Source organism: Delphinus delphis, chromosome 13, assembly GCF_949987515.2.
Source record: "Delphinus delphis chromosome 13, mDelDel1.2, whole genome shotgun sequence".
In the NCBI taxonomy this organism is placed as follows: domain Eukaryota; kingdom Metazoa; phylum Chordata; class Mammalia; order Artiodactyla; family Delphinidae; genus Delphinus; species Delphinus delphis.
The window spans coordinates 8,481,293-8,507,608 of record NC_082695.1 but is presented as its reverse complement, the minus strand read 5'-3'; the positions used below and the strand labels follow the sequence as shown (position 1 = coordinate 8,507,608).

General features: G+C 42.2%; 2 protein-coding genes across 5 annotated transcripts in view; one reads left to right on the top strand and one right to left on the bottom strand.

Moving 5' to 3' along the window:
* Positions 1-20,749, top strand: part of ANAPC7 (anaphase promoting complex subunit 7) — a 47,309-nt gene extending 26,560 nt beyond the window's left edge. Inside the window, exons 13-16 of the mRNA XM_060028020.1 lie at positions 8,167-8,447; positions 16,122-16,189; positions 16,706-17,105; positions 20,615-20,749. The gene's annotated coding sequence lies outside the window, so the exon portion shown is untranslated. The remainder of the gene's footprint in view (positions 1-8,166; positions 8,448-16,121; positions 16,190-16,705; positions 17,106-20,614) is intronic.
* The window catches only part of ATP2A2 (ATPase sarcoplasmic/endoplasmic reticulum Ca2+ transporting 2), a 61,171-nt gene continuing 52,541 nt past the window's right edge, over positions 17,687-26,316 (bottom strand). For 2 of the 4 annotated variants that reach the window (XR_009521665.1, XR_009521666.1), the window contains 7 exons: positions 25,998-26,218; positions 25,346-25,548; positions 23,805-23,890; positions 23,391-23,524; positions 22,652-22,769; positions 20,966-22,567; positions 17,687-18,489 (listed from right to left, as the gene is read on the bottom strand). Coding sequence is in view for 2 of the 4 variants with exons in the window: in XM_060028017.1 (XP_059884000.1) it covers positions 22,298-22,567; positions 22,652-22,769; positions 23,391-23,524; positions 23,805-23,890; positions 25,346-25,548; positions 25,998-26,218 (1,032 nt within the window). In the remaining 2 variants the exon portion in view is untranslated. Of the gene's footprint in view, positions 22,568-22,651; positions 22,770-23,390; positions 23,525-23,804; positions 23,891-25,345; positions 25,549-25,997; positions 26,219-26,316 lie in introns of all 4 variants that reach the window. The other 2 variants (XM_060028018.1, XM_060028017.1) reach the window with 2 other exon arrangements.

Below are 26,316 nucleotides of genomic sequence, written 5' to 3'. Positions count from 1 at the left end.
TTAAAAAATATATATCAAAAAAAATTAAATGGCCTGTAATTCTGCCATTCAGATAACCCCGTCAGCCCATGTGTTTGTAATATATAGGTGTTATATAAACGTACACATGGTTAAAATTAAGAGAGAAAGGTGTAAAATTAAAAATATATCTGCTTCCCAATCTCTACTGAATCCTAGTGTCTCCACAAAATAAATTTTCTGGACTACATTTAGAAAAATAGTCTTGAGCTTTTACCTAATGATAATGGTATGAAAGTTACACTAAATTGGTCATGCTGTACACACAGAAATTCCTTCCAGCGGTATCACTGCTCTTCCTTGCCTTAACAGTTCCACAGAATCCCATTCTGTGGATGGAACCATTTCTATAACCCTTCTGCTGTTGGTAGACCCCCGTTTCCAGCTTTGTATGTAATTATTACAGTGTGAACTACCATGAATATGTTTTGGCATAGTACTGCAAAGATAGGTCAAGTTCCTTGTAGTGAAATTTCTGATCTCAGAGTATGTGCATTTAAAGGCTTTGATGGATGCTGTCAGATTGCTCTCCAACAATAGATGGGAGTGCTTGTTTCCTGAACCTTCAGGAAACACTGGTGTCATCAAGCGTTTTTGTTTTTTACCGGTCGTCAGTGTGATAAAAGCTCTATGATTTTGATTTGCTATTTCTTGAGCACTCGTCTGGCCTGAGCTATAAGGTAAGCCCTGTGCCTGTGTTATCACATTTTAGCCTCACACTCCTGAGGCATCACTGAAATTAGCCGCATTTCACAGATGAGCTAATAGTCTTCATCTGTCCAAGATTTCTCATCCTAGAGTTTGTGTGTGTTCTTAACTGTGATCTCTGCACAATTTTATAGTCTGTTAAGGAAAAAATGGGCTCTAAGCACCCCTTGCTGTCCATCTTAATCCTCAGTCTCGCTGGATTTAAGGGCTGCCAAACCGTCTGGCAAGGGCAGCATCAGAGCCGGCCACTTAAATCTTCCAGTGTCTGTCTCTTTATAAACAACCCTGTGGTGACCTCCGTTGTGCTCACAGCTTTTTCCTTCTTTGGGTAAATTCCCAGGAGGGGAATTTCAGAGTGAAAGGATATAGTGATCTGTTTTGGAACTTTCAAGGGGGCTGACTAGCTGGTCCTGTTTCTGTGAAGCGAATCTGTAAGCTCAGGCCAGCCCTGTGGCCTCCCTGTTTCTGGTTGGTGTGCCCCAGCTGCCCCAGTCTACCTAGGGAGTCCATCCATTGGCTTCAGGTTAGGGGTGAACCAGGAGATTCCCAGTCTCTGGAACTCCCATCTCACTTCCTCTTGCTGGAGTGGGAGCTTATGGTGGACTCTGGTGAGGTCTGCGGAGGCCTCTACCTTTGCTTTCTCAGGCCTTTGGGATTTGGGGACCTCTTCCCTCATGGGACAGCCCTTGCTGGCTGGCTGTGTGTGTGTGTGTGTGTGTGTGTGTGTGTGTGTGTCAGTGGTGATTGCGGGCTACTTGTGTCCTCTCTGAGCCTCCATCCTTCTTTCAGTCCCTCCTTGGAGGAATTCCACCCTCCCCACTACGAGGGCTGAGCCTCTCAAAGGGAGGGCCTGTCCCTACCACCAGGTAGAAGGCTCAGGTCAATGGCCTGTCACTGGCTACTTAACCTCTCTGTGCCTCCATCTTCTTTTGGAAGAGAACTTAGGGAGTCGGGACCCCTCTCTGGGTCGTCCAGTGTGTGGGGCTTTGTGGCAGGGCTGTCAGCATTGGAGCCTTTGGGTGGGTCGTGTGGGAGGGGAGTGGCCTCCCAAGGCTAAACCTTGGTCCTTTTGGGGTCAGCATCCTTGTGGACATGAGCCCTGCCCTCTGGCCCCCTTTGGTGCTGGATGAACAGATTTGCCCTGAGCCCCTCTCAGTGCCAGGTTTAGTCCTACATGGGTCTGTGGCCCAGAGAAATTATTTTTAATTTTTGGATCATTTTCCACTTACGACTTCAGTCCACTCTACCCACCGGCCCATCTCCCTTGTCAGGCCCCTGAGGCAGTGGGGATTTTGTCCAGGAATTGAGAGGGAATGGTAGCAAGCAGGAATCTTTTCTGAGAGAGGCCTCTGCCCTCCCGCCTGGGTGGTGCCCAGACTGAAGCCCCATCCTTAATGGGCTGAAACAAGCTGATCTCCAAAGCCCCACAGGCCCCTACGGCTCCCCAGTCCCATGCTGCTGCTTTGCTGAGCTTGATGGTGTTTGACGGGAAGGGACAGAGATGACCCCTATGCACAGTCCCCATCTGGAGCTACTCTAACCAGCCCTGCTGACCAGAAAGACAGCTTCTGTCAGCTTAGGGGAGGCCAGAGGGAGCCACCTCAGAGGACAAGGCCATGTGAAGACCCCTAACCAAATATAGGAGAACCGCCTCCCCTGAAGAATAATTGTGCCAGGGCACTAGGGCCGGAGCCTGCCTAGGGGACAGATAAGTTTTTCCTTTCTTTTTAAATAAAAATGTAAAATTTGTAAAATATAGCATATATATAGAAGTATATGAAAATATGTAGAAACACACATGTACACTTTATCCAGGACAAGAAATAGAACATTTTTACAATCCCAGAAGACCCGTTGTGCTCAAAACTGATAACATCCCATTTCCTCCCTCCTTCTGCCTGCCTTTCCCCACTATCCCAGCCAGAGGTAACCACTATTTTGAATCTTGTTTTTATATACTTCCTTTACTTTCTGACCCTGGAAGTTCAAGTGAACCTTCAACAGATAGCTCATTTTTCTTACCTGTAATATTGTTATTTTATTTTCACTTTTACCATGTTTTTATCCTAAATAATACATTTATTTGCTGTTCTTGAACTTAATGTAAATAGAATCATGTTGTCTATATTTTTCCATGATATCCTTACTTAACATTATTTTAAATATTGATTCATATTAATACTCCTATAGCTTCATTTTTAATTGATAGACATTATTTTTAGAACAGTTTTAGATTTAGAGAAAAATTGAGTAGATAGTACAGAGAATACCCATATACCTTGCACACAGTTTTCCCTGCTAACATCTTACATTAGTATGGCATGTTTATTACAATGAATGAAGACTGATACATTATTATTAACAAAAGTCCATAGTTTATTCAAGTTTCCTTTAGTATTTACCTTATGTCCTTTTTTGGTTCCAGGGTTCCATCCAGGGTAGCACATTACATTTAGACATCATCATGTCTCCTTAGGTTCCTCTTGGCTGTGAAAGTTTTTCAGAGTATCCTTTTTTTTTTTGATAACTTTCCTTGAAAATTTGGTGAGGAGTGGTCAGGCATTTGTAGGATGCTACGTTCATTTTTCATTGCTATATAATATTCCACTGGGTGTATCCAACACCCCCATCTTATTAATTCTGCCAATGACAGACATTTTAGTTTCTAGTTTTTTTCAAACAGTGCTGCTATGTATGTTTTCATATGTGACTTCTGTGCATAAGCACAGGCTTGTGTAGGGTTACACTCAGAGGTGGAACTGATGGGTGTAAGGTATGCACGTGTTCAGTTTTACCAGATATTGTCAAACTGTTTTCCAAAGAAGTTGTACAAATTTACATGCACACCCACACCTGCAGTCCTTTGTCCTATTTCCTCACTGGCATTTGGTATTGTCAAACCTTAATTTTCTCCTGGATGTGGGATGACATAGTGATTTTAATTTACAAGTTTCTGTTTTTGTAACAAGATTGAACATCATTTCATATATCTAGGAATTACTTGTGCTTCCTCTTCTGTGAAAAAAATTTTTGCCCATTTTTCTATTGAGTTATTTATTTTTCTTGTTAATTCACAGAAGTTCTTTATATATTCTGGATGTAATTCAGAATACGAGTTGCAGATACCTTCTTCCAGTTTGTGACTTGCCTTTTCATTCTCTTTTTTAACATTCACCTTTTTGTTTTTTCATCTTTGGAAGTCAGAGCTATGCTATCTCCAGCCTTCTTTATTTATTTTTTGGAAATATTTATTTATTTTTGGCTGTGTTGGGTCTTAGTTGAGGCACACGGGATCTTTTGTTGTGGCGTGCGGGCTTCTGTCTAGTTGCAGCGTGCATGCTCTCTTGTGGTGCGTGGTGCATAGGCTCTGTAGTTGTGGTATGTGGGCTTAGTTGCCCTGCAGCATGTGGGATCTTAGTTCCCTGACCAGGGATCAAACCTGCATCCCCTGCATTGGAAGGCGGATTCTTAACCACTGGACCACCAGGGAAGTCCCCTTCACTCTCTTTAATAGTATCTCTTTTTTTTTTTTAAGACTTATTTATTTTTTGGCTGCGTTGGGTCTTCATTGCTGTGCACGGGCTTTCTCTAGTTGTGGCGAGTGGGGGCTACTCTTCGTTGCAGTGTGAGGCCTTCTCATTGCAGTGGCTTCTCTTGTTGCGGATCACAGGCTGTAGGCGCGCACGCTTCAGTAGTTGTGGCACATAGGCTTCAGTAGTTGTGGTTTGCAGGCTCTAGAGCACAGGCTCAGTAGTTGTGGCACACGGGCTTAGTTGCTCCGCGGCATGTAGGATCTTCCCAGACCAGGGCTCAAACCTGTGTTTGAGCAGGCAGATTCTTAACCACTGCGCCACCAGGGAAGCCCCAATAGTATCTTTTGATTAACAGAGGGTCTTAATTTTAATGTACTTGAATTTACCAATCTTTTTCTTTATGGTTGTATTTCCTTCATTCCTTCCCTCCTCCCTCCCTCCTTCTTTCCTTCCTTCCTTCCTTTCCTGTTGTTTTTTGGCCACACCGTGTAGCTTGTGGGATCTCAGTTCCCCAACCAGGGATTGAACCTGGGCCACGGCAGTGAAAGCCCAGAATCCTAACCACTGGGCCACCAGGGAATTCCCTATGGTTGTATTTTTTAATTATTATGAAATCTTTCCTCATCTCAGAGTCAAAAATTTATTCTCTTATATGTACGGTGCGAGGTAGGGATCCAATTTTATTGATTTTTAAAAATTTAGGTTTAAACATGCATAACCACCAGGTATTAAAAAATTACCTGCTTTTTCCACTGATTAATGCCAACTGGGTTACAAATCAGGTGTTCGAAATGAGCTACTCTGTTTCTAAGCTCTCTTTTCCATACCGTTGGTCAGTTTTTCTATCCCAGCACCTATACCTCATTGTCTTAATTTTACTGTAGCTTTATAAAATTTATTGATATTTGGAAGGGCAGGACCCCTTGATCTTATTCTTAGACGTGTTCTGGCTATTCTTAGCTCTTTGCACTTCCATTAAATTGTTAGTATCAGATGGTCTAATATATTTTCTAAAGTTAGATTCACAATTTTCAAAAGGGCATAAGGTGAAACTTCCCCGTCTTCTTTCTTCTCCTAATTCCCTCCTCAGAAGCAATCGTAATTACTAGTTTTGTGTGTAGTTTTTCAGAAATAATTTGAAATTGCATGTTTGTATATATACTACACCACCCCCCGTTTTGTACCTGCACTGTTCATCAGCAGAGTTTATTTAAAAAGTAAACTTTTCGTATTCAGTGAAATCTTTCTTAATAGGTCATGATGTATAAATATCAAAGACATAAAAATGTTAAACTTTGTACACTTTTAGTCCTGAATTAAAACCATTTTGATTTTAAGTAAGTTTAACTTACAAAATGTATTTTATAATTTCTACAAATTTTGACGAAAAAGCAGCCAATTTCAGCTCCTCCAGCACTTCCTAGCTGACTGCTGGACGTGTTTGTATCTCTTCCTGCTGCTGGAATCAAGTAGAAGCACGGATTGCTTTTCAAAATAGAAATATCTGGGTCATGCAGAAATCACTCTCTCAAAAACAGCAACAGGAATAACATATTTAGTATGTTCTTATAATGTTACTATTGATTATATTTGGGGTTGGTTCTATCGTCTTCTATTATCCTTTCTATCCTTCTTATTTTTTTAATCTTTTTAGATTTCTTTCATTTTTGTCCTTCTGTTGATTTGTTAGTCTTGCCTCTATTTCTGTCATTTAGTGTTTACCCTAGGAAGTAGCAACATGCTTACCAGTGTATCTATGTCTGGAGCTAGCCAGTGACTTTACCATGCTCCTGGGTGACAGAGGCCTGCATATCACTTAGATTGCTTACCCCTGCCCCCCATCTAGAGTTTCCCTTAGTGTGAGTCTGCTGGTGAAGAATTCTGTTTTTGTTTGTCTGAAAATATTTGACTTTGATTCTTTAATTACTGTATATTTTCTCCAGGTTTAGAATTCTAGGTTGCCAGTAATTTCAGCACATGAAGCTGTCATCTCACTGTTTTCTGGCCTCCACTAACTGTTGTGAAGTCAGCAGTAGGCTGTCACTCTTTAAAGGTAGTGCCTTTTTTTTTTTTTTTGCCCTCTGTTGCTTTTAAGATTTTCTCTGTCTTGGCTTCTCTGCAGGTCACTATACTATTTCTAGGGCCGGATTTCTTGTTATTTACACTTTTTGTGATTTGTTGGGATTCTTGCATCTGTATTGTCATTTCTAGAAAATTCTCAGCCATTACCTCTTCAAATAATACTTCTCTCATACTCTCGTCTTCTGAAACTATGATAAAATGTATATTTGACTTTGTCACCTTTCTCAGTCTATCTTCCAGGTATTTTTACCTTTCTTCTGTATTTTCTAGCTTTTTTTTCCTTTCTCTGCTGCATTCTGCTGTATTTTCTTTTCATCTGTCTTCCACTTCATTTGTTATTTTGCAGTGTCCACTTTGATACCACGTCCATCCATCCATTAAGTTTTTAGTTTTGGTTCTTATACTTTTCATTTCTAGGGTTCCATTTAACTTCCCTCTCTGCTATGTTCCCTTTTTTTTTTTTGGCTGCACTGCAGCATGTGGGATCTTAGTTCCCAGACCAGGGATCGAACCTGTGCCCCCTGCAGTGGAAGCATGGAGTCTTAACCACTGGACTGCCAGGAAAGTCCTTATGTTAACTTCTTTTTTCTTTAAAGATTTTTTTTTGATATGGACCATTTTTTAAAGTCTTTATTGAATTTGTTAACAATGTTGCTTCTGTTTTATGTTTTGTTTTTTGGCCGTGAGGCATGTGGGATCTTAGCTCCCCAACCAGGGATCAAACCTGCACCCCCTGCATTGGAAGGTGAAGTCTCAACCACTGGACTGCCAGGGAAGTCCCCCTATGTTCACTTTTAATAATTGCTGTGTCCTGCAGATTTTCATCTATTTTTCTTTAAGCAAAGTAAGCATGAATGTGTTCTTTTTATTTATTTATTTTTAAAAAAGATTTTATTTATTTTTGGCTGTGTTGGGTCTTAGCTGAGGCACGCAGGATCTTTCGTTGCAGTGCACGAGCTTCTAATTGTGATGTGCAGGTTTTCTCTTCTCTAGTTGTGGCGCACAGGCTTAAGGGCATGTGGGCTCTGTAGTTGTGGTGCTCGGGTTCCAGAGCCCATGGGCTCTGTAGTTTGCAGCATGCAGGCTCTCTAGTTGAAGTGCGGAAGCTTAGTAGTTGTGGCGTGCAGGCTTAGTTGCCCCGCGGCATGTGGGACCTTAGTTCCCTGACCAGGGATCCAACCTGCGTCCACTGCATTGGAAGGCGGATTCTTTACCACTGGACCACCAAGGAAGTCCCAGTATGAATGTTTTATATCTAATACTTCCCATATGTGAAGTCTGTATGAATCTGTAATGTGTGTTTCTGTAGGCTCTCACTCATGGCACCTTGTTTTATGTACTTGGTTGTCTTCTACTGTGTGCTGCTTTGAAAAATAATTGTGTGGTTCTCCTATGACGTAAAATGAAGGTGCCTTCCCCCCAGACAGGATTTACATTTATTTCTGCTTGGTGCTTAGGAGTACTATCAGTGACTTTAAATTCATGCCTTGAAGTTTCATAGCTTACCACTAGGATAGAGTTTGGGCTGCAGATATTTTCCTGGTTCTGCTCAGCACCAAGGCAATGCTACCTACAGTTCTTTGAGTTTTGGGGAAGGTTTGCTTGTACCCTGAGGTGTTAGCCCTTCAGGGGTCACAGCTTAATGTCCTTTGAGACTTCCCACTTTTGGTGGGCCCTGGATTTGACTTTGCCTTTTTTACTCTGTGAGCCCTCAAAACCCCTGCTTGCTTTCACAGCTTAGTTTATTGGGATAGGTAGATGCCACTAGGAGAGAAATTGACCTCTCCTAGTGGGTATTCTGATGATGTCTCTTGCTTTCTCTTAGATTTTTGCCTGGAAATTCTGGACCACCTTATAGTTCTTTGATGCTTCTATGAGGATTTTTTAAAAATTTGGTGAGTGGCCGAGATGGTGGAATAAGAAGACCCTGAGCTCATCTCCTTCCATGGGCACACCAGAACTACAACTGTTTATACGCAGCAACTATTGATGAGAATGACATGAAGACTAGCAGAAAAGATCTTCTGCAACTGAAGATAAAATGAAGGAACCATGAGACAAGTAGGAAGGGTGGAGACGCAGTATAGTCAAGACCTATACCCCCAGGTAGGCGAACCACAAATGGAGGATAATTACAATTAGAGAGGTTCTCCCCAAGGAGTAAAGGGGTCTGAGCCCCACATTGGGCTCCCTAGCCCAGGGACATCACACTAGGAAAATGAGTCCCCAAAACATTTGGCTTCAAAGGTCAGTGGGTGCTTTTAAAGGGCACACACAAAATCATGAAAACCAGCTTTACAGTGGAAGAATGGATATAGGAGATGTGGTATGTATCCATCCATGTTGTTGCAAATGGCAAGATTTCATTCTTTTTTATGGCTCTGAGTCATATATATATATATATATATAGAGAGAGAGAGAGAGAGAGAGAGAGAGAGAGAGGGAGAGAGAGAGGGAGCTTTTAGACTTATGGAAAAATTAAGCAGATAGTACAGAGGGTTCTTATATACCCCAGACACAGATTCCCCTGTTATTAACATTTTTTAACAATATGGTACATTTTTAATGATACTTATACATTATTATTAACTAAAGTCCATAATTTATTCAGATTTTGTTAGTTTTTTCCTATTTCTATTCCAGGATCCCATTCAGTAGTATTGTATTTAGTCATTATGTGTTCTTAGTCTTCTCTTGGCTGTGAAAGTTTCTCAGACTTTCCTTCTTTTTGATGACCTCAACAGTTTTAAGGACCATTGGTCAGGGATTTTGCAGAATGTCTTTTGGGATTTGTCAGATGTTTTTCCTTTGATTAGACTGAGGTTATGTTTTGAGAGGAAGACCACAGGTAAAATGTCATCTTCACTTCATATCAAAGGTACATGCTCTCAGGATGACATCACTTAGCTGAGGTAGGGTCTGTCAGGTTTCTCTACTCTGAGTCACTTTTCCCCCTGTCTACATTATATGTACTTTTTTTTGGGGGTGGGGGGCTGCATTGGGCCTTTGTTGCTGCACACAGGCTTTCTCTAGTTGTGGTGAGTGGGGGGCTGCTCTCCGTTGCGATGTGCGGGCTTCTCATTGTGGTGGCTTCTCTTGTTGCGGAGCATGGGTTCTAGATGCTTGGGCTTCAGTAGCTGCAACATGTGGGCTCAGTAGTTGTGGCGCACGGGCTTAGTTGCACCGCGGCATGTGGCATCTTCCTGGACCAGGGATCGAACGTGCATCCCCTGCATTTGGCAGGCGGATTTTTAACCACTGCACCACCAGGGACGTCCCCATATGTACTCTTTGGAAGTCACTATGTGATTTAAGCTCAGGCTTAAAGAACTTCACCTCTGTAATGGCAGAGTGCCTATAGAAATTACTTGGATTTCTTCTACAAGGGAGATTTCTGTTTTCTCCCATTTATTTATATCAGTATAAACTCATGGATATTTATTTTATACTTTGGATTATAATTCAATACTACTTTATTTTATTGCTCTAATTGTTCCAGCTTTGGCCATTCAAAGCTTCTTCACTTGGCTCCTGTGTCCCTTTGACATAACTTCATCTCCTTGATCATTGTTTTTGTGTTTGAGCACTTCCTTGCTTTCTGGCACTAGTGTTCTCCAGGCATTTGTACATTTTCTGCCTCAGTCCTAGAATCAGCCATTTCTCTAAGGAGACTTGATTCCTTTAATTGGAGAATGGCATCAGAAACCTAAACTGGGAGCTAAGTGTGCTCATTGCCACTGGAGTGTCTGTCCTTGCTTCTTGGCCCACTCAGTTGACAGTGTAATACATGTATATATACACATAGAAATATATATACACTAGATATATATATATAAATATATATATTTATATATATTTATATTTATAAATATATATACACATAAAAATATATACACTAGAAATATTTCTATATGGAATTTTCTGTATCGATATTAAGCTAAACATAATTTATCCTGGTGTTTCCAACTGTAATTCACTACCACATGGATCATTCTAGCTGTCTTCCCTTGCTTATCTGTAACCTCCTACTCCAACAGTGAGAAAACTGGCTACCACCATCTGCCATCTATATCACAGCATTTTCACTTATTCTCAGCAACCGTCATTACTGAAAACTTCCTCTTGTTTTTTAAAAGAAATAGTAGAATATTATTTGGCCTCTACATGTTTGCGTGTTTGCAGGGTATTTTTTGTTTTCTGTTTTTTTTCTTATACTTGATTTCTAGTATCATAGCATTGTGGTCAGAAAAGATGCTTGCTATGATTTCAATTTTCTTAAATTTACCAACCCCGGTTTATGACTCTATCCTGGAGAATGTTCCATATGTACTTGAAAAGAATGTGTATTCTGCTGCTTTTGGATGGGATGTTATATATATATATTCCATTTGTTCTAATGTGTCATTCAAGGCCAGTGTTTTCTGTCTGGATGATATGTCCATCGATCTAAGTGGTGTGTTAAAGTCCCGTACTAATATTGTGTTACTGTCAGTTTCTCCCTTTATGTCTGTTAATATTTGCTTTATGTATTTAGGTGCTCCTATGTTGGGTGAATATATATATACAGCTGTTACGTCTTTGGATTGATCCCTTGATCACTATGTAATGTCCTTTGCCTCCTGTTAAAGTCTTTGTTTCAAAATCTACTTTGACACAAGTATTGCTACTCCAGCTTTCTTTTCATTTCCCTTTGCATAGAATGCCTTTTTCCATCCTCTCACTTTCAGTATGCCTTTTGATCTGAAATGAGTCTCTTGAAGGCAGCATATATATGGGTCTTCTTTTTGTATCCATTCAGTCACTCTATGTCTTGGAGCATTTAGTCCATTTACATTTAAAGTAATTATTGATAGGTATGTACTTACTGCCATTAAAAAAAATAAATTTATTTATTTATGCAGCCTGATGCAGCCATCAGGTCTTCGTTGTTGTGTGCGGGCTTTCTCTAGTTGCGGTGAGTGGGGGCTACTCTTCATTGTGGCGCGCGGGCTTCTCATTGCGGTGGCTTCTCTTGTTGCAGAGCACAGGCTCTAGGTGCGTGGGCTTCAGTAGTTGTGGCTTGCGGGCTCTAGAGCACAGGCTCAGTAGTTGTGGCACACTAGCTTAGTTGCTCTGCGGCATGTGGGATCTTCCCAAATCAGGGCTCGAACCTGGGTCCCCTGCATTGGCAGGCGGATTCTTAATCACTGTGCCACCAGGGAAGTCCCACTTATTGCCATTTTGTTAATTGTTTTGGGGGTTGTTTTTGTAGTTACTTTTTCTCCCTTTCTTCTTTTGTTCTCTTCCCTTGTGGGGAATATGCTACTAAACAAGCAGTGGATCACTGAAGAAATCAAAGAAGAAATTTAAAAAATCCTTGAAGACAAATAAAAGCAAAAACAGAACGATTCAAAATCTGTGGGATGCAGCAAAAGCAGTTCTAAGAGGGAAATTTATAGTGATCCAAGCCTAGCTCAGGAAACATGCAAAATCTCAAACAACTTAACTTTACATCTAAAAGAACTAGAAAAAGAAGAACAAACAAAACCCGAAGTTAGTAGAAAGAAAGAAAGAAAGATTAGAGCAGAAATAAAGACTAAGAAAACAATAGGAAGGATCAAAAAAACTAAGAGCTGATTCTTTGAAAAAATAAACAAAATTGATAAACCTTTAGCCAGACTCATCAAGAAAAAGAGAGAGGGTCCAAATCAATAAAATCAGAAATGAAGGGCTTCCCTGGCGGCGCAAGGGTTAAGAATCCACCTACTAATGCAGAGGACTTGGGTTCGAGCCCTGGTCTGGGAAGATCCCACATGCTGTGGAGCAACTAAGCCTGTGCGGCACAACTGCTGAGCCTGTGATCTAAATCCCACAAACCACAACTACTGAGCCCTCGTGCCACAACTACTGAAGCCTGTGCGCCTAGAGCCCGTGCTCTGCAACAAGAGAAGCCACCACAATAAGAAGCACACGCACCGCAACAAAGAGTAGCCCCTGCTCGCCACAACTAGAGAAAGCCTGCCTGCAGCAACGAAGACCCAATGCAGCCAAAAATAAATAAATTAAAAAAAAAAAAAAGTCACAACCCACACCCCAGAAATACAAAAGATCATAAGAGACTACTACAAATCACTACATGCCAATAAAATGGACAACCTAGAAGAAATGAACAAAGTCCTAGAAATGTACACTTTCCCAAGACTGAACCAGGAGGAAATAGAAAATACATAAACAGACCAGTTACCATTAATGAAGTTCAATCAGCAATAAAACAACTTCCCTCAAACAAAAGTGTAGGACCAGATGGCTTCACAGATGAATTCTGTACATTTAGAGAAGAATTAACACCTTTCTCAACTATTTCAAGAAATTGCAGAGGAAGGAATGTTTTCAAACTCATTCTGCAATGCCAGAAATCACTCTGATACCAAAACCAGACAGAGATAGCACAGAAAAAGAAAATTAGAGGCTAGTATCACTGCTGAACACAGATGCAAATCCTCAAGAAAATATTAGCAAACCAAATTCAACAAGACATAAAAAGGATCATATGCCATGATCAAGTGGGATTTACCTCGGATGCAAGGGTAGTTCAATATCTGCAAATGAGTGTTATATACCACATTAACAAACTGAAGAATAAAAGCCAGATGATCATATAAATAGATGGAGAAAAAGCTTTTGACAAGATTCAACATCCATTTATGATAAAAACTCAACAAAGTACATATAGAGGAACATACTTCAACATAGTACAGGCCATATGCTTGCTGCAACCAGAGAAAGCCTGCGCACAGCAACAAAAACCCAACGCAGCCAAAAATAAAAATAAATTTATTGTTTGCAGGTGACATACAATACATAGAAAATCCACAGGATGCCACCAAAAAATTATTAGAGCTCATCAATGAATTTGGTAATGTTGCAGGATACAAAATTAATATACAGAAACCTGTTGAATTTCTATACACTAACAATGAAGTATCAGAAAAAGAAATTAAGAAAACAATCCCATTTATAATCAGATCAAAAAGAGTAGGGCTTCCCTGGTGGCACAGTGGTTGAGAGTCCGCCTGCCGATGCTAGGGGACGCGGGTTCGTGCCCCGGTCCGGGAAGATCCCACATGCCGCGGAGCGGCTGGGCCCGTGAGCCATGGCCGCTGGGCCTGTGCGTCCAGAGCCTGTGCTCCGCAACGGGAGAGGCCACAACAGTGAGAGGCCTGTGTACAGCAAAAAAAAAAAAAAAAGTAAAATACCTAGGAATGAATCTAAGGAGGTAAAAGGCCTGTACTCTGAAAACTATAAGACACTCATGAAAGAAGCTGAAGAAGACAGAAACAGAAGAAAGATATATCATACTAATGTATTGTAAGAATATTGTTAAAATGACCATACTATCCCAGGCAGATTCAGTGCAATCCCTATCAAAATACCAGTGGCATTTTTCACACATCTAGAGCAAATAACTCTAAAATTTGTATGGAAACACAAAAGATCCTAAATAGCCAAAACAATTTTGAGAAAGAAGAACAAAGCTGAAGTATGTTCCCTGACTTCAAACTATACTAAAAAGCTACAGTCATCAAAATAGCATGGTACTGGCACAAAAAAACCAGACATATAGATCAATGGAAAAAAATAGCCCAAATGAGCCCACGATTATATGTGCAATTAATTATGACCAAGGAGGCAAGAATACACAATGGGGAAAAGACAGTCTCTTCAGTAAATAGTTTTGGGAAAACTGGACAGCTACATGCAAAAGAATCAAACTGGACTACTCTCACACCATGCACAAAAATAAAGTCAAAATGGATTAAAGACTTAAATGTAAGACCTGAAACCATAAAACTTCTAGGAGAAAACATAGGAAGTATGCTCTTTGACATTGGTCTTAGTAATATTTTTTGGATCTGTCTCCTCAAGCAAGGGAAACAAAGCAAAAACAAACAAATGTGACTACATCAAACTAAAAAGCTTTTGCACAGCAAAGGAAACTATCAACAAAATGAAAAGGCCACCTACTTGCAAATGATACATATGACAAGGGGTTAATATCCAAAATATACAACTCAGCATCAAAAAACCTGATGAAAAAATGGGCATACGATCTGAATACAGTTTTCCAAAGACATACAGATGGCCAACAGGTACGTAAAAAGATGCTCAACATCATAGTCGGGGAAATGCAAACCAGAACCACAGTTAGCTGTATTACCTGCACCTGTCAGAATGACTTATCAAAATGACAACAAATCACAAGTGTTGGGGAGGGTGTGGAGAAAAGGGAGCACTCCTGCACTGCTGGTGGGAAAGTAAATTGGCATGGCCACTAAACAGTATGGAGGTTCTTCAAAAAAAAAAAAAAAGCTACCACGTGATCTAGTAATTCCACTCCTGCGTATTTTAGAAAAGATACATGCACCCCTATGTTCATTGCAGCATTATTTACAATAGCCAAGACATGGAAGCAACCCAAGTGCCCATCAGTAGATGAATGGATAAAGATGTGGAACATAGCAATGGAATATTACTCAGCCATGATGAAATTTTGCCCTTTATGACAACATGGATGGACCTGCACTTGAATATTTCACTGGGCAGTAAATGTGTATTGGACGTCATTGCTTGCTGGATCATAGATCTAACCTTGGGTTTTCTGAAGGCTGCATTAATACTCCATGGTAAGAATGTTCTTGGCTTATTTAGCAGCTAGCTTGTTTATTGATAGGCATACAGGTTATTTCCAATCTTTTGCTAACAATAATGCAGCAGGATTACGTTTGGCTTTGTAAACGTGGGGGGATTTCACCAAAGTTAAGTGCTTGATCAAAGGGGATGGATATTTAAAAATGTCATAGATATTGTCAGATTGCCCTCTAGAGATTGGGCCAATTTATATTTTCACGATCAGCATGAGCTCTTTCCTAATGCCAGCTGCAAAGGAGAGATCATTAAACTTTTATCTTTGCTAGTATGTTTAGAGAATATGCTTTGTTATATGCGTAGCACATCTATTTTACTAACTCCAGAGAGGTATATGGTATTCCAAAAATTTTACGTTTTTATGTAGTCAGTTTATCACTCTCCTGGGATTTTGTGTCATGCTTAGAAAGTCTTCTCAGCTTCCATGTTTTCTCCTGGTACTTTTATGATTTAAAAAAAAAACATCTCAGATTTGCAAAAGGCATAATGAACCCCTACATACATGGCACCCAAGCATTACTTACAGAAGTGAAACTCTGCTCTCCCTCCCTCTTGGAACTAACCACTATCCACCTACTCACTTCCTATCCCTGTGGCTGGTGTCTGTGAACTTGTTATTTATGTTTGCTCCTAGTCCACAGAGGTGAGGAGCTTGCACTGTGAATCCACCACATGGCTGTTTAGTTTAGCTGACTTTCTGTGAGCTGGACTTTCTCATCAAGGAAGCCAGTGCACATGCCTTAGCACAGACAGGCACTGGCCCTAGGGCCAGGTTAAACAGTATGATATGGTCATGGAGTTCCCTGGCCGTCCAGTGGTTGACTCTGCACTTCCACTGCAGGGGGCACACCACAGGTTGGACCCCTGGTCGGGGAACTAGATCCTGCATGCTGTGCAGTGCAGCCAAGAAAAAAAAAAAGGCTATGATATGGTCTTATTTTGGGTATTTTAAACTTGATACACATCGCACTTGGTGGCACCGTGCAGGGAGGTTTATCTGCTGATGCCTGGTTTGTTTATTCATTTTCACTGATGCAGAGTGACTTCAACATGCCTTAAATATACTTACCCATTTTCCTGTTGTTGGTCATTTAGGTTGGTGCTTTTCTTTTGCAAACATCCTGGTATGGCTCTTCCAGCACTTGTGAGGAATCCCTAAGAAGGTAAGGATCTGCCAGGTTGTATGTTAAGAGCATCTGTAAATGTACCAGATGATGATACCCAATTGCTCTACAATGTAAGGATGGCCCATTGTCCACATCCTTGGTATTAGAAGACCCGTTTTTTTGTCAATTGATGGGCATGAAATGGTATCTCATTGTGAATTTAATTTGCTAGTGAGATTGAACATCTTATATTTACAAATTTTGTTTATATCATTTAGCCATTTTTCTTTTGGGGTATAACTTCATTTTTCAAACCTTCTGATCCATTTGCAGTTGATTGGGTGTGAGGGATACAGCCATATTTTTTTTCAGAATAACCAGTGACAATGGATAACCCAATTTTTACCTACTAAGCTAAAATGCCACCTTTCTTAGATAATACATTTAATGACTATAGGTTTTATACCTGAGGTTTGTACCCTTCCTTGCTACTCTTGCATTTTCATTTTTATTAGAATCAGTCTGATTAAAACATTTGGTATTTTCATATATTATTATTATTGTTTTTTGCAGTACGCGGGCCTCTCACTGCTGTGGCCTCTCCCGTTGCGGAGCACAGGCTACAGACATGCAGGCTCAGCGGCCATGGCTCACGGGCCCAGCTGCTCCACGGCACGTGGGATCTTCCCGGACCGGGGCACGAACCCGTGTCCCCTGCATCGGCAGGTGGACTCCCAACCACTGCGCCACCAGGGAAGCCCCTTCATATATTATTAATAATGTATGACGTGTATCATCATTCATACTAAGATGTTAATCTCCCCTGAATTATTAAACTTTCATAAAAATAAGGTGTTCTTATTGATCCAGTATGACCATTGCTCCTTTCTGTTCACTCCTAGGCATTTTCCCTTCTCTTGTCTGACTACAGTGACTCTCCAGAACAGTGCTAAGTTGTGGGCAACAGTGGATGGTGAGTCTAATTCTGGAATTCAATACTTCTGGCTTTTCATTATGTCAAAAAATGGGAATTATGGGTACTCAAAAGTTTTTTTTTATCCTTTACAGAATGGATGTTAAGATTTATCAAATATTTTTCCCATGTATATAGATTTCAGTTCCTTTTTTGGGGGGGGGGACCTCCTTTCTCTTTTTTTTTAAATTGGAGTATAGTTGGTTTACTCAGCTCTTTTCTATATCTATTAACAGTGGGATTTACATTTTGCATCTGAGTAGTATTACAAGTATCTCTCCATCACTATAGTCTCCAAGCTGCTGACAACTTTTAAATCATGTTATCTCTGAAAACCCCACTCATGACACACTCTTTTTCTCATACTTAAGGGGAGACAGTGGAACCAGGGCAGGAATATTTTATAGATCTCATGTCACACAACCAGACCTTCTACCACTCTGCTCTCCTATGCAGAAAGTCAACAGGAACTTTCTGTCCCTTTTATCTACCTAAGGGCACAACTGCTCAGGGTGCAGGGCTGGAGGTCCTCAGTGCACATCACCCACCCCTCCTGCAGGAGAACAGTCAACACCACACTGTGAACTTATCATAGAATAGATTTATTTACCTGAAACCATGTCTGTGCAATGCCTGTTGCCAGCACAGAAACAAACTGCTTTCTATTTACAGTCTAAGTCAAACATGCGTTGATAAATTGACGTTTAGCATTTTATTGATATAAATGCATCACAATATTCGTATTGCACCAACATCTGTCTACTGCTTCTGATTTCATTAAATAAGTTACATTTAATACAGTGCAAAATAGCTGCACACTCAAAATATAACCGAAGTTATGAACTGGAAGCCTACATTTTTAACCATTCAACACCTGTAGTGTTTTCAATAAATTTATAAATAAGCAAACTGTACAGGGCCAATTAAAAAGTAGCATGTTTCAATGACACCATAGAGAAATCTGGCTACTTACAACTGAAGGCATGCATTACAACTGAATATTGTACATTTATTTAAGCTATGACATTTTGCACAGAGAAATATGGCAACTTGGCTGATGGCTTCTAAGCTCTTGGATAAGGTTTCAGAACCTCATTCTTCTTGCAGCAAAGAAACCAAATTTCTCTGGAGAGGCTTTCTGATTCATTAAGCTGAACTGTACATTTGTAATTATTTTGATTTAAAAGCTAAAAACCCCACTGGTAATACACGTTTCCTCCACATAACACACAATGAGTTGGGGAGTTTTTTCTAATTTTCTTTTTCCCCCCAACATCAATCATGCAGAGGGCTGGTAGATGTGTTGCTAAAAAACGCACATGCACGCAACTGAACACCCTTAAATTTCTGCAAAATGGTTTAGGAAGCGGTTACTCCAGTATTGCTGAAAAGGAAAGAGAGAGGAAATCAGCTTTATGAAATATGGGGAGGAAATGTTAGAATAACTAATTTAAGATTAATAGTGACAGATGAAAAGGAATATTCGGTTTGATCTTTTAAGATTTTAAGACTAGCATTTCTGATAACTGTCCCTGAGGGGTTGCCTACACAGGGTAGCATCCAGAAGCACTGGCTCAGCAACACAGGCCCCTCATGTCACCTGGCTACAGAGAATCCAACCAGGCAGACACTTAATCGCTTCAGGTATAACAAAAGTTACGAAGTCCTCAGTTAGCAGTGCAGAGGGTAAGGAAGGCGAAGCAGAGTGAGCAGCGTGGTAATCAGCGCCAAGCCTCTCTCCTTCCTTCCCCAGGGGCCAGCCTCTGGGCTGCATCCAGTCCTAGAAGGGGAATTGCTTATCACTGTTCCCTTTCAAGAAAAAAGGCTGCAGATTACCCTCACATGCAGGGTGGTGGTTTTGACACAATTTGGTGCCTCCGCCCTGCAGACACAACAGGCTTGGCAGACACTGAGCTAATAACGCTTGTGGTCTTGGATATTCCTGAGGTCTGCCCACCACACGGACATTCAGGGGCCTGAGGCCCCAGTTTGAAGGTAATGTGGCAGCCGCTGCTTGTGAGGGAAGGTGGCAGTTGCCCTGCTTGTCTCTGAGCTCTTGCAGCTCTCCCTACCCAACGTGTCACCTGCACTGTACAGATGCAGAATGAGCTGCTGGCACAGTACCCCACTTAGGAAACGTGTAAGACTGCCATCTCCTGGGCAAAGGGTAAAGCTCTACTAAAGAGGTCAGTCTGGGCATGGGGTGGCAAAAAAACAGAACACTGATGGGATGGGCCTTCAGCCCACTTGCCCGTTGAGAAAGAACCTGGAGCAAGTTTCAGGCAAGAGCTGCCTGAGAGCATGTAACATGATGGGTCTGAGGATGCTGCCGTCCTATCCAGCTACTGATAGCAGCAGAAGCAGAGAGGCCAACGGTGCCTTCCTGCGGGTACTTGGTGAGGATGGGGCTGGGTACCTGCTGCTCCCTATAGGACAGAGGCCAGGGATGTGCCCACAGCAGCACCAACTACTGAGGAGGTGCCAATCAGACGTTTTTTGGTGGCGAAGCCTGAAACAGAGCAGACAAAAGGACTCTGCACCACTGGGTCTTTCCCACTCCCAGCTGTCTGAGTTGAGGGAAATGGGTGCCTAAACCACCTCTGTGGGCTGGACAGGCCTGAAGCTGAGAAAGCACAAGGTAATAGCCTTCCATACCATTCAACTTACTTTGCAAGGGCCAATAATAATCAAGGAGCTGAGTCAGGAAAAGTTGACCACTGAATGGCACCCCACCCAACAAGCTCAGACACCCTGGTTTGGTTTGCAGCCGAGACACACTCCTTGCATTTGATCTGCTCAACCTGTTCCTACACCCCATAACACTAAAACTGGCAAAATGTTATCCCCTACATTCTCTGCCAACCAAACCAGCTCCTCCTCCTCTGAGAGGCCTCCATGAGCCAGGCCAGGACTCTAAATTAAGAATCCGCCTCCATGTGACCTTTCTACCCCCTTACATGGAGACCTCTTAACTTCGCAGCACCTTGTCCTGCTTGATACCTGTTAACCTTTCCCCAGACGCTCAGCATTTACATCATGTCTTCTGGCTGGCCCTGTATCCAGCTAGGGCCCAAGTACCTTCAAGTACCCACAAGAACTCTCGGGGCTTCACGTGCAGTGAGCTACCACCCTGAATACGAGCTGCTGCCTAGGCCCTCCTTCACCCTGGCTAATGATGGGGCTGGTTGTTTGCTAGCTGAGCAGAACTATGGCCAGTATCTTTTCTCTCCAGGGTACATTAAAGCACAGTTAAATCTCAGCTGCAAAGAGTATGACCCAGAAGGTAGAAAAAGGTGGCCTATTTAAAATGAACCAGGGAATTCCCTGGCAGCCCAGTGGCTAGGACTCAGTGCTCTCACTGCCAGGGCCTGAGTTCAGTCCCTGGTCAGGGAACTAAGATCCCACAAGCCGCACAGCGCAGCCATAAAAAGAAAAAAGTCATGCAACAAATGATGCATGATTTTATTGGTTACTTGCTTTCACTCACTTTTTGCTTTTTATTGAACCAGGTAGCAAGATTCTGGGACAAGTCCTTGCAGCTAACAAAGATCAAAGGAACCATGACAAGTTTTTGTGAATCCTCATCTTGGCATTTGTGAAGGCACCTGTCAGTCTGACCAAAGCAGAACTACCTTCTCTTCCCCCAGGCCCTCCCCAACTGACATGTGGCTGTGCTGTTATCCTAGGCAGTGGGTGGCGTCGAGAACAGCTACCCCAGCCCACAGGTGCCACGTAAAGTCATATGCCCGCTGCTCTCAGGGTGCCTGACATAAGGGGCTTACTCATTAGTGTCATATAGCCAGCTCATTTAGTGGCAGTAACCTTTAGGCTAAAGCATCCAAATTTCAGGGAATACTCACGTTAGTTGATGGATGTTGGAAGGCATTGGAGGAAAACACCACAGTTAGGACTGTTAATGACTTACACACTGTTGGTTAAGACTGATCTCGAACATGCGCAAACATTTGTCATAGTAACGATGGTGGTGGTTAGTGCCACATTCAAATAAAAATAGTTCTATACAATATGTTCATTTGGTCATGTGCTATTTACAGATTTTACAAAACACATACACACACATACACACACATACACACTTGCCCTTATGTCCTCTACACCAGGCTAAAACAGGCCAGCAGAAACTTGCATAAAAATGTATCACAGATAACAATTAGTGCCTATACACTAAAAATAAAATTCCTACAACCACCTATGCAGCAGAACAGGATCCTTCTTCCCCTCAAGCACAGTAAAACTAAAAGTAAAACTAAGAACTTAAGAGAAAGTTGGACATCTGTTAGTTCAAACTAAGCCACTTAAGAGTTAAAAACAAGACAGTTATTTTTCTCTGTCCATTTAAAATGTTTTATTTTTCGTTTTAAACTAGATTGTGAAGTGCCGCTGAAATAGGCAATGTTGGCAAAACAATGTCTGTTACAATAAAATACATTAGACATTTAAATAAATAACCTTAAAAACTATGTGAGGGGACATGAACCTGGTCGATTGAATCTGGAACAATGTTTTCTGCACAAGCGAGAACAAGCATACCTCTTGTTAAGACTGATGTAAACAGAACCATCAAAACCCTACAGGAGAAGCAGCCGAGCGGGGTGGGGGTGGAGGTGGGGTGGAGGTGAACAAGGGCCAAGGGGTGAAGGGGTGGGGGTGGGGCAAACCAAAAAAAAAATACTGACTGAGGTAGCAGTACTCTGCTCAGTGCAGAAAAATTGGCTTATGAATAAAAATTAGACTGTGATCTCAGATTAAATCCAGATGATCATGCAAAAGACACAATACATGCTATTTAGTTTTAGAAAAAAACCACACACATTCATTTCCTAAAATCTGCTGCCAATTAATTTGCTGACAATGTCTGCTGGCTCAACTATTTTTTTATACAAGGATGAGTATTAAACAGAACACTGTACATGCTTTTTCATCTACAAAAAAATATTTGCATAAAATAGTGTTAGTTCTCTGTACATGTCAATGGACACTTTAATTATGTGTATAAAAAAGGAAAATCTTGCCCCACTGGAGTCAGAAAAAGCAAAACAAAATCTAGAGTATGAAACCTCCTTCACCAGCCAGTATGTTCATGTGAAAATTCAGCAGAAATAGACAGTTGCTTTAAACAATAAAAAAATTAATTGATTAAGTTAAACATCACCTTTATGCAAAACTGTCAGTCAAGACCAGAACATATCACTAAAGTTAGTGTCTGTGCTATAGACCCAGATCACCAGGGGCATTATGAGCAGCACAAAGGGCCAGGAGATCCCATCGGTGCATGCTGAGAACGAGCAGGATTTGGTGGCAGGCTGCACACACTCTTTACCAGGTTCTAGGTAGTTGCGGGCCACAAACTTGAGGGTCTCATCCATTAGAATCACAGGCAAGGAGATTTTCAGCACCATCAGCCACTGGGTCAAATTCAGTGGTGTGATCTGGAAGATAAGCTGAAACACAAAGAAACCTCATCAAGCTCCCTGACTTGCTGGACAGGCAGCCAGGCCCCAGCCCAGGCTCCCCCCACCGCTTACTGGCAAGGGTTCCACGTAGAGGATTAAGAAATGGAGTGACATGGACAGGCAGATGGAGCCCACGAGCCAAATGTTCTCCCAAGGGGGCATCCTCAGCAGGGACTGGTTTTCAGACAAGCTGCAGAACAAGGAGAGGTAGGTGGGTGAAATGTGCCTGCTGAAAGGGCAAAGGCATATGCCATCACCGACAGAGACTGTTCAGAACCACACTTCAATAAGGTGACGGCTAACTTGGCACTGCCTATTGCCTACTGACCTAATTCTATTAAGTTTCTACAGTGGCAAAGTTAAGGAAGAATGTTCAGATGTAGGACAGACTTCCAATTTAAATCTAGGCTTCAGCACAGCAATCCCATTTCAGTGTGTTCAAACCTGCTCTCAATTGCCCTTGACACTTAGGCTATTCTGAAATTTCCATTTTTGTCACTGGCTTAATTAGGTGATACTGTTTGTCTCAATGCTGAAGGGCAAGAGCTCCTTCCCTGTGGGCACTGGCACACAGGGGTGCAGAAGTCCCTATTTTTGGCCTCTGCTGTCTCTTGAAGAACATGTGGCTAAGCACTCCCACTACTTCCTGGAGGTGATGATGACTTAAGCTCTTAAAACCGGTGCTGCTTGTTCTTCCTTTTGGGGAGGGCAGAGCTTTCCTGTGATTCTCAATCAACCAGGAAACACACACAATCCCCCAGCACCCTGGCTGTCAGGCTCTTGCCCCAGCATGCTGAGAAGACTCACTGACCTGTTGAGGGCGTTGCACATCTCTATGGTTACTAGAACAGAGAGCGCCATTGTCATTGGGTATGGGGATTCAAAGACGGTACAATCTACTCCTTCAAAGTCCGGGTTGTCCTCTTTACACTGTAGGAAATGGCTCTGCAACAAAAGCCCAATCAAGTTCCTCATCAGCCAAGGACATTTCCAAAGTCCACACACCAATTCCACACCAAACCCAGAACACAGACCCACACAAAATCTCACCGCATTTCCCAGAGAAGCCCTGGTCCTTCAGAATAACCTTAGATGCAACTGCTTACTGTTAAGAGTATTAAGATTATTTGACTGACATCCAAACCATAGAAAGCTCAAGGACAACTGTTTGTGAAGACTTACACCACCTTGCATCTAAGGTACACAAAGAAAGGTGGCTACGTACCAGCTGGTAGAAGGACACTCTCGGACCACCCTCGGCAGCAATGAACCACCACGCAGCAGCACCCACCGTAGCAGCGCCAACATAACCTGGGAACAAACATCATGACACTAACACACATGGGGTTTACGGCCTGCAGCGTTACTGCAGGTGCTGCCTCGAGGGCCAACCCCTAGGACAGAGATCAAAGACATGGTATGTCAATGAGCCTGTGCTACCACTGGCACCTGCTCACTTGCATCAGATAAAGCAGCTAGGCTGATGGTTTCCGTAACGAGAAGGGTGTCTGTGGTACAGAAGAACCAGGCAGCTTTTCCTCCAGAATTTGTGAGGAAATGCACCTACTAGAATTGGTAGGACCTTCACACTAGCCATGCCCTCTCTAACCAGCGGCCAGTATGTTAAGGCTGCAGGCACGTGTTCTCCATGTAAGGAAGGCCATGCTGTGCTAGAGCACCAGATCACACCCGTCATGACTTTGGCAAACTCATGCTACCAGTTATACACTAATTTATTTGCTCCATCAAGGGCCTGGCAGAACCTTTATATGGAAAGGCCATTAGAGCAGTTAGTGCAGAACGCTGAGCACATGGCAGTGCTTGAAGCCAATTCTGGGACCATCCCTTCCCCCACCCCAACAATTACTTTTGAATTCAGCAAGTTTATTATAAAGAAACAACCAAGGGTAGTGGAGAACACAGGCACTTGAGAATAAGAGACTGTCCCAATGCAGTAGTATCCACTGAAAGGTCCAAGTGCACACCCTCTAACCCAGCAATTCCAACAGAGCAGTAGGCAGGTGGTGCACAGCAATAAGGCAGCTATACTGGTACTGATGTAAAACTACCCATAAAACAGGGAGAAATACAAAAGACAGGGTTCAGCATACAGGTGTATACAGCATACCATCTCGCTTGCGAAAATAAACACCTAAGATGGATCTATTTGCTAAAGTATCCCAAGAAGGCGTGCCGGAGGGGAACCAACTGGTTGAGAGCCTTCCTGCTTTATGCCACTGTGTGTTTTTTGAGTGTTAAATCATGTGAACATATTAAAACAAAACAGTTTCCTATGGGACCCTAAGGAAGTCATTTAACCTCTCTGGGCCTCACTTTCCTAACCTATGAAATGAGGAAGAGAGAAGCAGCATCCTGGGTCAGGACGAGGTCTACAAAGGCCACACATGTGGAAGAACCAACCATTGCTGATGAATGCACAGATCCCTTCTCTCACTCAGGGAAAGGGGGACTTCGTTTTACATTTTGGTGATTTAAGGCCTCAGTCCTCCCTGTATGTCCTTTGCCCATAGATTAAATCTGAGAACCTCATTCACAAAGGCCCAAGAAAGAACGAGGATGCTAAAGTAAAGGAATAACTTTACTGTAAACTGGGTATACACAGCTCATTAAACTGCAAAAGGGCAGTCTCCATATTTTGCTCCCCTAATATGGAAACAGAAAAAAAAGGGGTTTTAAGGGATGCATTTACAAAATTTGGACTCAAACATTCGTTTAAAAATCAATAATATAAAAAACTGTACTCACAGCCAATAGCCAGGTAACGGAAAAAGAGCCACCCACTGATCAGTGGTTCCTTTGGGTTCCGGGGTGGTCTGTTCATAATGTCCAGATCAGGAGGATTGAACCCCAGTGCAGTGGCAGGCAGGCCATCTGTCACCAGATTGACCCAGAGCAGCTGGACAGGAATTAAAGCCTCAGGAAATCCAAGGGCTGCTGTTAGGAAAATACTGTTTCCATCCAAGAAAAGAAGAAAAAGACCCCAAATTATTTTTGGCCACTATTTAAAATAACATCACCACCCCACCTTCCTCCATAAAAATCAGTGGACAGCAATGATTGTTTTAACTTTTTCCCTGGGCAATCATAAAACATTTATTATATCCAATTTCAAATTAAGTTAACTTTTACAAGACCAAGAATTTTATGTTACCTTATATAGCTAATTTAAATTCATTTCTATGTGAAAGTGTATCCTTTGCACACTGGAGCAGCCGTAGGCAGCCCTCCTGAGGACCAGAGGAAGTACCTCTACCTTCACAAGGGCCTCCTTCGTCTTGCCCGGCCCTCCCTCTCTCCCACTGCACTAAGAGCAAAGCTACTGCCACATGAAGAGCAAATCTGGAAAACTGGTCATCACAAGCCAAGGAATGTATGTGAGCTGGTCATAGGGACCCACCAAACAACTTCCCCGACATTGGACGAGATGAGGTAGCGGATAAACTGCTTCATGTTGTTGTATATCGCCCGTCCCTCCTCCACGGCAGCCACGATGGTGGAGAAGTTGTCATCAGCCAGGACCATCTCAGAGGCGGTTTTAGCCACCGCGGTGCCAGAGCCCATGGCAATGCCGATTTCAGATTTCTTCAGAGCAGGAGCATCATTCACACCGTCTCCAGTCTGAAAGGGTTAGAAACCCACCACTGGTTTACACCTGCCACCTAACACGCTGCCAACAAACGCTCAGCCATCCTAAAGCCAGGGAATGAATGGAGCTG